The 11,379-nt window shown below is 48.7% G+C and overlaps 3 protein-coding genes across 3 annotated transcripts; 2 read left to right on the top strand and 1 right to left on the bottom strand.

Annotated features, from left to right (window-relative positions):
* Positions 1–220: 220 nt before the first annotated feature.
* On the bottom strand, positions 221–2,061 carry BDV37DRAFT_15360 (putative transcription factor RfeG). The gene is made up of 3 exons (XM_032079023.1): positions 1,465–2,061; positions 1,309–1,353; positions 221–1,222 (listed from the first exon to the last, which is right to left on the bottom strand). The coding sequence occupies exons 1-3, from the start codon at positions 1,609–1,611 to the stop codon at positions 575–577; spliced, it is 840 nt and encodes a 279-aa protein (XP_031936276.1). The 5' UTR covers positions 1,612–2,061; the 3' UTR covers positions 221–574.
* A 3,920-nt stretch (positions 2,062–5,981) lies between these two features.
* Positions 5,982–8,824, top strand: BDV37DRAFT_15287 (DNA-directed DNA polymerase eta). The gene has a single exon (XM_032079017.1). The coding sequence runs from the start codon at positions 6,356–6,358 to the stop codon at positions 8,375–8,377; it is 2,022 nt and encodes a 673-aa protein (XP_031936275.1). The 5' UTR covers positions 5,982–6,355; the 3' UTR covers positions 8,378–8,824.
* On the top strand, positions 8,825–10,875 carry BDV37DRAFT_15291 (uncharacterized protein). Its single transcript, XM_032079019.1, has 2 exons — positions 8,825–10,052; positions 10,105–10,875. Exons 1-2 carry the CDS (start codon positions 9,272–9,274, stop codon positions 10,815–10,817), a joined length of 1,494 nt encoding a protein of 497 aa, XP_031936274.1. The 5' UTR covers positions 8,825–9,271; the 3' UTR covers positions 10,818–10,875.
* Positions 10,876–11,379: the final 504 nt, after the last annotated feature.

Raw genomic sequence — 11,379 nt, 5'->3', positions numbered from 1 at the left:
AATAGGTTTCCAATGGTGGAGATTGGAGGCAAAATAACAGGAACAATCAAGACCAGCACCGGGCATTACAACATAGCCAAAAAAGCCACCTTTTCATAACCCATCACGCAAGAGCCCCCAAAGCCAGTCAATGTTCACATTATTAATGCTTTCTGACCCTTTTAACGGTAGCAATAGCCAGGTCAAGCAGGGAAAGGAGAAGAAAAGAAACAACGACCAGCCAACGTCGATGGAGACGTTTCATGAGCAAAGAAAAAAAAAAACACAACCACCAAGGATAACTTGATTGGCATCCAGGTCAAACACGAGATCCGGGTTTCCTAAGGTATGGCTCCAAATAGACTGCAATTTGGTCTCAACAGCTTAAGCATCATGTTTTTTGACCCGGTGTTTCACAGGTCAAGAAGAAAAGGCATCTAATCCGTATAGATGCTGGAGGTGGGGGCGGAAGTTTGAAAAAAAGGATTGCGCAGAATTTTATACTCCCAAGGCGAAGTTCTCCCGAGACAAAAGGTGGAATTGAAGCTACACCCCTGGGATTCATAGACAAATAAAAGGGAAAAGCATCCTTCATCTACCGCCGGCGGGCTGGATCTCTTTCCCTTGTTGGCTGTGGCCTACTGCGGTCCGAGTATGCCGACTCCGGGGTATATCTGGGATCCATTCCTCCTATCCGCGGGTCTGGGGCGGTGGTAGCAGGGTAAGCTATTCCGGACGTCACAGGGGAATAGTCCGATTCTGTTTCATAACCAGGCCCAGGGTACCTTGGGTTGTTTCTCCCATTTTCGTAGCCATAGCCAGCGGCGCTGGTGTATGTATATGTTTGATGCATGTCGGCAGACACTGGGGGTTGGCTAGGTGCAGAATAAGGAACCTGCGGGGGAGGATACGTCTGGCCAGATCCAAAGGGTGAGTGGTTTGCAGGGTATGAGGAAGAAGTTGGATAAGGGGGACTCTGTGTCTGCCCGTAAGCGGGTTGAGTGTAAGGATCCACATATTGCTGGGGTGGTGGTGCAGTGTAGGCAGGTGGAGGAGATGGACCCGGCTGCTGTCGCCCTTCATGAATTGAGGTAGATGCATAGGTTGCTGGAACCATGTTAGGTGGTGGTTGAGACACACTGTAGTCTTGAATGTAACTACCTCGTGGATAGCCTTGGTCAGCGCGACGGAGCACATCTGCCTCCCACCGAGCAGAGTCAGCTTTGAGATCAGCAATCATTTCCTGCAATACGATGCCCGGTCAGTTTCCGATATAATACTGAGGAAAAGGGGGAAGACAAAGGCTCAGCTCCGCATCGTTCCACTTACTGAGGTGAGGTTTCTATAAGCACGGATAAAGTAGCCCTGGCGGCCCTGTTTTCACATCCAGTCAGTAACGGGGTTACAACGAATGGCTCATTTTGCCATTGCTGGACCGATTCGATTCTCGGCAGTCTTTTTTTAAGGAAATATCGGGAGACACACTTGGTGGTTTCCAGGTCTTACGAGAGCATCATTTCCAAGGTAACGGCATATGTCTGCTTGGATCACTTCCCGGCTGATTCCATCACCGGGAATAAAATACTCGTTCTGACGCTCCGGGCGTCCTTCATATCCAAGGCGTCCAGTCATTTTGTCCAGGGAATAGGTCCAGTATTAAGGTACTATAAGCCAAGGGATCCAAATGGGCACCAGGAGATCCAGGAAATCCGGAAAGGTTATGGAGTTGAAAAAAGGTCCAGTGATGGGAGATGATGTCCTTTGGGAGGGGGGTTGTTTTGGAAGCAGAAACAGCACAAGTACAGCTCTAAGAAGAGAGTGCGTCCAGGTAACTCCAAGGCTGATGATAATCAAGGCTAAACCGGAACTTTTTGATTGACAAAAACACCCACGATGCAGAGAACAAGGTGTTAAGTGCAAGCGAGTCCACCAGAATGATCTCTCTGGAATATTTCACCAGTTGAGAGAGTAAAGAAAGAAATCCAGGTGACAGTTATTGCCCACAGTAGTCGTATGAAAGACTGGGGGGGGGCCAAGATGGGATTCTTAGTCTCCTCAGGTTGAGTATCCGAACGGCAACGACAGGACCGGAGAGAGTTGAGATGATGGGTGTAGGATGAGTTGTTGTAAGAGTGAATGAAAAGAAAGCGAACCTAAGAACAAGCGAAGAGAGAAGGGTTTCAGGTGAGGAGGGGATAAGGGGGCCGATCCTAAGTGGGGGCAGTCCGTCGCTGATGATAACTCTCTTCCTCTTTCTCTTTCCAAGCACTCCTGTATACTTTTGGGCTCTTTTTTTCCTTCGAGCTGGCGGGGAGATGCCAGGGGTGGGCTTGAATTAGGGAAAGGGAAAAAGGAAAAAAAGGAAAAGAGGAAGAAAAGCGAGGAAGCGACGGTAGAAAAATGGACAGACAGGCGCACGGGGAGATAAGAAGGCGAAAAGTGGAGGGTGGGGAGGGAAAAGAAAAGACGGTTGTGGGTTTGTTTGTGCTGGGATTGGACTGAATGCAAAATGGACTGAACGCCGCGCGGTTGGCTATTTGGGCTGTTGGGCCGGTTTTGGGCTGCTGCTGGCCTTCTGTCTGGTGCCACGATTGACTCCACTCTTCCCTTCAGCAGAACATTCGAAGCGGTTGAAGGATCGGCTTGGACGAATAGGGCTTGCAAATCTGAATGATTTTCCTGTCCCTAGCCGTGTGCTTCTTCATTTATTGGGTGAGAAGAGGGAGGGGGGGGAGAAATTTAAATATGAAAGATTTAAATCCAGAATTAAAAGAACTATTATTTGAATTGAAGAGTTTCTCTGGAGTAAAGTTTTATTCTTTTTGTTTTTCCCTATTCCATTATTGTGAACTCGATCAGTACGGAGTATCCCTCCAACGGTGATCATATAGTTAATGAATCTGTTGTTTACCTACTGGATCAGTAGGCTTCTCTTTCGTCGGATTTTTGGACCCATCGAAGGAACCATGGGTAAGTACCAAGTGGTAAGCTGAACCGAGACCGTCCATCAAGAGCACTTTTCTCAGCCTGCGCCAGCCTCACCCACTTGTTTCTTGTCTCTCTTTTCTCTCCACCACGCAATGACATGACTTATTGCTTCATTTTTTTCTTATAGTGAGGCAAAAAGAGTCAATAACACTCGACATCTTAAAAAAAGGAAACACTAAGTCATAGCATAAACTGAATTACAGAGTAGAATTAACTAATCCCGGGGCGGTGTCTTCCATGACTTTCATAACTGCTCAAGTAAGACAACAGGAGACGTACGCAGCAAGGAAGACGGTAGTACTACTACGACTTCCCCATGAATAACTTCCAAAAGTCAGTGATTTCTTGCCATGGAACCACCGGGTATATTCTCATCTTTATTATTGAGTGACACAGAGCATGTTACGCCTCTCTTTTTTCCTTTCTTTCTATTTTTTTTTTCTTATTTATTTATTTAAATTCCTGTTCGTCTCTTCTGCACACTGCAACATCAGCCATCAAATTCACTTTGTAGATCCTGAAAGACAGTGTTTCGGTGAACTTGCCACTCAAAGCTCATTGTGACTGACACGAAGAGGCGCCTAAAGAAACAAACCCTGGGCGTCCAATCCATGTACCTGAGCGACCAGTCAAGGTTTGCCGTTGCCGAAAAAGCTGTCAGCCAGTCAGAAAGAGAATTGACGATGTTGTTGGGCAGGAATGCGTGGCGGGCTTTGGGCACTCATTCGTTCTGACCGCTGACACTAAGACATACTACGCTGACACTACAGTGCGTACTACAAACTAGTTCATCCACTCTCTTCTCCATACTGGCCCTGTCAACCGCTCCGCTGTAAAACCATTTCTCGATCCAAGGCTCGAGCCCGCCCGACCCGCTACCCGGAGTGGAGGATTCCAGTCTTCCTCTGGTTCAACGTATCGAGAAGGTGACTAATGATTGGAACCTCGAAATTATCAACCGTGAATCAAGATAATGAAGCCAGCTTTGCATCACGAACGAGGTGGACTATTATTCACACACCACCATTGCCTACGGTTAACGGTACCATGACCAGTGCTATAGCCATTTCTGGCCAGCTGCATGATCGGCTCCCTCTCTTTCTCTTCTCAACAATCCCGCCACCGCCTGCTTCTGCAGGTTGGAGACTTGGAATACGGATACTATCCGTCTGATCGGAAGCCCAGCCTTCCATCCCCCCAGGTCTCTCCCCTCTCCTCCCCCTTCACTAGGGTGTGGGGACTGGATCAAAGGCTCACCTATAGCCATCAAGATTGAGGTATTTCGTTGAACTTTCAAATCTAGTGGAAGATCTTCTGGACGAGTCAAATCAGGCCCTCCCGGGGATCACGTTATCCCCGTAGCCCTCACATGCTGATTCCCTAATCCACCTCGACGTTATATGCAGCGGTGAGTCCCAGAGGGTGGATCCTATCCGTTGATGCCCGAATGACATCTGTCCAGGTGTCCTTCCGCTACACGGGGGTGCTCTCGGTACAGTAGCTGCATCTAACCTAGTTGCCTCGCTAGGGAACAGGTACCTAGATCCGAACGGCGCTGATTTGGACAGTATTCCATTCATTGAGTGCCTTCCATCTTGCCTCACCGGGAGATCATCAATCTGAGGATAGATGTAGAGAGGTTGCCGCTGCCGCCTGCAGTGCTAGCTGATACTATAGTTCGCGGCGCACAAAATCTAGACTGAGACCATTGGAAAGTCTCGAATTGACTCGATAATGTCTTAGAGACTACGGACGCCCCGAAAGTCTTTTCTCGTTTCGGAACATGCGATTGACCTCCCATGGACTGGCTATCATGGGCGCATACGGAGTGCTCTCCTTGCCTCGAGACAGGTTCAACGGAGTAGTGCCAATAGAATGAAAGCTGCTAGGACTCATGCGTGATGATATCATTGCGACTCCGTCGGATTAAATTCCAGGTGTACTCCGGTACTCGTGGCAATCTCAAGTAAATCAGTGTATCGACCGGTATCCAACTTTCTGTTGTTATGATCACTTTTATTTTTTTAATTCCATGGATTGTTTTCGGAGTCAACTGATCCGTTGCATTGTCGGGCCTGATATGCCACCAAATCACATAATATTCGCTTCGACCACGTTGCAGCAACGTCAAGTCATATGGACAGGAAGGGCGGAACCTTGTGTGAATATGGAACAGTGACACCATTTTATCTCTTTTCACAAAACGAGCTGGGCCCAGGAGGGCCGTTGTGTTTAGAGGTTGTGGTACAGGCAGTCATTCCTTAGGTCCAGGTTGCCCCCGTAATATCCTTCGATCCTCTCGTAATCAAAATGCTACAGCACGATATGAACCATAGGATATTTAAAGAAGAGCGACAGATACCCATCTACAAGGCCACATGAGCTACGCGTTAACCTGGATTGCCCGATGGCACTGTAACCTCGAAGCCTTTGCACAACAAGAAAATGTATGTTCTATATAATCGTACTCGAGGTCTTCATAGGGTAATTGGATTTCGGGTTTCGGAAGCTGCTGATTATCTTGTTTGTACCATTCTCTGTTTACCCACACAGTCGAAACCTTGCCGGATTATCCACAAACCTGTCATATTGGGGAGCGCAGAGACCTTAAACACACGGGCCATCGGAAGTGCGAATTTTTGCAAGTTGTCACTTGATGAACTCGTCGTTTTTCACCATTTTGATGGCGAAAAGCAAAGAACAGAAAGAAAGAAAAAGGAAGCACAACAAAGATACAATAAGCCATATAGTATAACGGCACCTCTACCCTCAATGATCTCGGCAAATTATGCGGCACGAATACTACTGGCAGTCTATGAGATGGGACTAAATGTATTGCTGAGTCTAGTGTAGCGAATAAGCTCTTCATGGTATCCTCTCCGAAGTATTCAGATTTATGTTCATGGTATATGGTTTCGCCCTCAGGATGTTAGAGGGAAATATATATCTCATAGGGTTGTAAAGCCTCGAGGCGTTCGTCCGAGATTGAAACTCAATTGAGAGGAGCTTCAAAGCCCAGCCCGGACAACAATCATGAAAAAGACCATATAACACCAGGTCTAGTACTCCTCTACCAAGATATTGTCACTTTGATTATGAACACTTACTCCATAGGTCTTTGATGAACATAAAAACAAGGGATTGAATACCTCGTGTGGGTCATGTCGAATCGAACGCTAACCCATATTTGTATTAACCACCGGCTTCCCATTGGCTGCCCATGCGGTTGGCGGATGAGTCTGATTCTAGGCGATGATCTTCAGTCTCGACATCAGAGTATGGTTCTGACACCAGAGACTGCAAGCGTTCACAAACCGGGATGCCACAGCCCCAATTTTGCATGTTTCATCCATAAAGCCAGCATGACGCTAGAATCTTTGATATCGACATGTCGCGCTCGTCCCCAGACCCGTTCGTCGCATCGCCCTCCTCCCCGAGCCACCCCGTGAAGAACCATTCCCGGTACACCTACCGCCAACTGCAGCTCCTTCGCCAGAACTCGACAGCTTCTCCGCTCCGAGTAGTTGCTCATGTCGATTTGGATGCGTTCTACGCACAATGTGAGATGGTGCGTCTTCAGACGCCGCGGGAGATACCCCTCGCTGTACGCCAGTGGGACGCGTTGATCGCGATCAACTACCCTGCTCGGGCGTTCGGGATAACGAGGATGATTTCCGCGAAGGAAGCCCGGAAGCTTTGCCCGGAGATTGTTCTACAGCATGTTGCGACTTTCCGAGAAGGCGAAGGCGGGAAATGGGCGTACAGGGAGGATTCCTTCAACCGTATTAACACGGATAAAGTGTGCTTGGATCCGTATCGGGCGGAATCGCGCAAGATCCTGAAAACGATGAAGGAGGAATTGTCGAGATGGTATACGGACTTGGTCGATGAGGAACGGGGGCTGGGTCCACACGCTCAAATACAACAAGCTAGTGTTGAGAAAGCTAGCGTCGACGAAGTTTTCATTGATTTGTCCCCGCTGGTTTATGGTGTTCTGCTTCAACGGTATCCGGAACTACGGAATGGGCCGGATGGCGATGATCGTGTCGCATCGTTACCTCGTCCCCCTACAACGGTACTGGAATGGAACCAGGGCGATTGTCTAGTGGACCTAGACGAGAACGAGACCGAGGTGGATGATCCTGATTGGGATGATGTGGCGATGCTTATTGGGTCAGAGATTGTCCGAGCGGTTCGAACAGCAGTCTGGGATAAGCTGAGTTATACGTGCTCCGCAGGCATAGCGAAAAACAAGATGATGGCAAAGTTGGGGAGCTCTAGCAACAAACCCAACAAACAGACCATTGTACGCAATCGTGCTATCCAGAACTTTCTTGGGGGCTTTAAGTTTACCAAGATTCGAATGCTTGGGGGTAAGTTGGGTGATCAGGTCACGGCCCTGTTTGGGACGGAACAAGTTAGCGATCTTTTACAGGTTACGCTGGAGCAGTTCCGGGCCAAACTGGATGATGATACTGCTAGTTGGCTCTATGGAATCATCCGCGGCGAGGATAAGAGTGAAGTCAACCCCAGGACGCAAATAAAGTCTATGCTCTCTGCCAAGTCATTCAGACCGAATATCAACTCTATCGAGCAGGCGGAAAGGTGGTTGCGGATCTTTGCCGCTGACATCTACGGCCGTCTCATGGAAGATGGTGTACTTGAGCACCGACGCCGTCCAAAAACCCTCGCCTTGCACCATAGGCAAGGTGCACAACTTCGCTCTCGCCAATGCCCTATTCCTGGGTCAACACCGATCGACGAGACATTACTGTTCGATCTTGGGAGGACACTGCTTCGACAGGTCATCGGTGACGGACGCGCCTGGCCTTGTGCAAACTTGTCAATGATTGTCGGTGGATTTGAGGACGGAGTTAGCAACAATAAAGCAATAGATTCGTTTATACTCCGAGGAGACCAGGCCAAAAGTATCGGCCACCTTGCGAAGGACCGCATTACAGATGACTTGCCGGAAATCTTACAACCGAGCGAGAAACGGAGGAAAGTTGAAGACGATGGTATAAAACGCTTCTTTAACCACTCTCCTGGGGCCACCACGGAGCCTCAGCCAAGCGAGGCTTTATTGGAGACACCAGCGACTAGCTTGGAAGGGACCAGAGAGAACATACTTCTATCTGAGACCTCGTGTACTCCCGAAATAGCAGAAGTTGCACCGGGATTCTATACTTGTAGACGTTGCGAAAAACCGCTACCAGAAGCTGAAAGGGATGAACACGATGATTGGCATTTTGCCAAGGAGCTGGAAAGACAAGAAAGACAGGATGCCATGAGATCCCAGCAAACAGCACGCCCGTCTAGTAATACGGGATCTTCCAGCGCCCGTGGCAGGCCAGGTCGTAACAGCCGGGGCAAGCCTGAGAAAGGGCAAACACGTCTCGCTTTTGGATAGTATTGCTGGGCTTGAAATCCTCGCGATAATCAAATATTCATGCCGGCCGGGACAAAGGAACGACTTTACTCATTCGAGCAAACCCAATAGAGGAGACGTTCCTTGATTATATGCATTCGGCGTATCAGGAGAACCGAAGAGTCCTCCCCTTCTTTCCTCTCGCTCTTGCTGATCTCAACGGACCTCATCGTGCAATATTGCATTGTAAGCTATGTGAAATGCATTAAGAAAACCGCTGCGTCGTTCATAAGCCCTTGACGTCGTAAATTCCCGCAACCAATCAAGGGAACAGCCAGCAGATTCCGATCGATAAAGAATATTGGGCTAAATTGTAATCTCAACCATGGTTCGAGTGTCAATTTTAACTTAAGGGAGAATTAAAGCCAAAGGACTTAATATAGTTACCGGATTTAAGCTCTTTCGAACTTGACGAGCTAGTAGACGATCATAACGGGTTGGAAATGGAGATGCATAGCAATCCAAATGAGCGACAAGAGAAGCTATTGGTGGTTTGGCACTTTTTAGGTCCCGTTGTGCAGCGGTGACATCAGCAAACTCAGCCGCGGGGTCGAATTTCAATTCCAACAATCAACAGTCAGTCATTATGATTTGATGTTTCAGCGATTTCGCTCTGCCTACCATAACAGTGCACGTGTCTCTCAGATTAATTTCCCACACCCGATATCAGGGCATCTCCATTCCTGAGAATCAGCAGAGGATTCCGAGTGTCTACAATCACTTATTCACTCTGCACGAGGTGCCCCTCACAGGACGGGTGTAGCATAAATGTCCAATGAAGGCACCCGATAAAGACCAATTAGCTCCACTTCGAATTTTTCGTTACGGTCAACTTGGGTAATTCGTCTTGTTTGCTTTTAATTATTGGGTTACACCATGCCCCGGCGATATCGTGCCCGTGAGTACGATGAGGACATGTACGAAGTTGAACGGGACAACTATCATCGTAAACACCAACACCGGCCGCGAGGCGGACGCCATTACAAGGAGGAAGCAATCTACGAACAACCTCGAGCCCCTAGTCCCCCACCAGTCGAGGAGTTTGAACGTCTTCGCATTCGAGACAATGCAGGGCCTGAATTGATCCGCGAACCCCCTCGTGAGACATCGAGAGAGCTCCGGAAGGTTAGGGATGACACTTTCAAACGTCGTCGACCACATCGAAGAGAAGTAGTGGAGGAAGAAGAATATATCTCCCAAGATGAAGAGTTGACAAGGGGAATGACAGGAAGCGAGTCCGAAGACGAAGTTCCTATCATCCCGAAGAGACGTTCCGCGGCGCGGCGCGGCGACGTACGCGATGAGCTCTCGAAACCCAGAAGCCGTCGTTCGGAATATGAACGGGAGTTGCCACCCAGTATTGATGAAATGAAGCATGAGTACAGAAAAACCCGCAGTGGCCCTCATTATCATGCACCGCCACGGCTACGACCTGAGTCGGGCCCTAACACAGACGTAGAGGAGGATGATTATGAAGAGGAGGAAAATGATATTTTAGTCCGGCGAAGCAGGCAGCGAAGACCTCCAAGAAAAGTTGGTCTCCCTGAAGACGACGACAGTACGTCATCCCCCGAATCAGACGACTCTGCGGATGTTTCTCTCGCTCGTGCGCCTATACACCGAAGCCCACCGAAGCGACACGTACATGATCCAGAGGGTGAGCTTGCTGCCTGACATAGATGGTAGCATGATGATTGACCCACTGTTAGGTTATGATATCCCCCGTCCACCTCGGCCCCCACGTGCACCTAGCCCTGAAGTCAGTTTTGAGAAGCCCAAAAGGGAGAATATGAGACCGGCCTCTCATGAAGAGATACTCGTCGAAGAACGCGGTGGGCCAGAGCTTTCAAATATAGTCCGCGGCCCACCTCCAGAGCCTTTTTTTCGGCAAAGGCAGGAAGAATATCCGATTCCCCAGTCTCGCCCAAGGTCTATCGAACGTGAGAAGGAAATATCCATCCATGAAGTAATGCCAGGTGGTGGACAAATGTTCGATGAGCACGATGTAGTAGAAGAGGTCCATGGCAGATCTCGTGAGCTCGAGAGGTCTATACGGGAAACTACACCTAAAATGACCGGAGACGATTGGGCGATTATCTCTGCAGCCCCAAAGACAGAGCGGGAGGCTTTGCTAGATGAAATTGCTCATGGGCCCAGAGAGCCAGCTCTTCAAGATAAAAAGCCCAAGTTTACTGTAAGTGAGGAAAGGCATTCGGAAAGTGACCCGGATTTTGCACGGGGCAAAGTAGGGCGGCGATACATTGGTATGAAAGATCAACGAAATGGGCTCTGGACGGAGATCACCAAGGACCTTGTAGTGAAGGAAGCAATTGAACGATCTGGGTATGAATACGAAGAGACAGTATCTTCCTATTACGTGTTTTCATACCTTCAATTCGTGAGTGAATATCTCTCCCACTAGGAAGCTTACCATTAACACCTTCGCACAGGAAGATGTTTCTGCTCTGGTTGACTTGTCGGAAGATATTCGCCGCGCACGTCGTCGACGAATCCAAGAGATTCACCGTGAAAGGAGCTCTATGCCTCCCCCAGCGCCTCCAGCACCGCCAGCGGCAATGCCAGGGGAGCCGCCATTGATGTTGGACAGGCCGATGTCTCCCCCATTCCGGCCTCGCGAAGAGCGACGGATGAAGCAACGCCAGCTGGTTGATGATAGACGTGGGAGACCTCGCTCAGGAAGGTGGTGATATACTTAACTGATCCCTCGCCAAGCGTTGTTTTTAATGGCAAGCCTTGCCTTGGATTTCTTTGGTCTACGGATATCATGGTTGAATGATAAGACGGATAGTATTCTAAAATTTGCTGGAACAAGTATTTAGATATTGTTACTCTGCCTTCGAGGAGACCCACGAGACATGATTTATGAAGATATATGAGGTCTTGACCCCATATCACATTTCTCTGAGCAGGACTATATTTTTTCAAGCTAGCAGACTAATCTCAACGTAGATCATATAATGTGA

The sequence above is a fragment of the Aspergillus pseudonomiae genome, assembly GCF_009193645.1.
Source record: "Aspergillus pseudonomiae strain CBS 119388 unplaced genomic scaffold BDV37scaffold_107, whole genome shotgun sequence".
Classification (NCBI taxonomy): Eukaryota; Fungi; Ascomycota; class Eurotiomycetes; order Eurotiales; family Aspergillaceae; genus Aspergillus; species Aspergillus pseudonomiae.
This window is presented reverse-complemented; position numbering and strand designations above follow the sequence as displayed.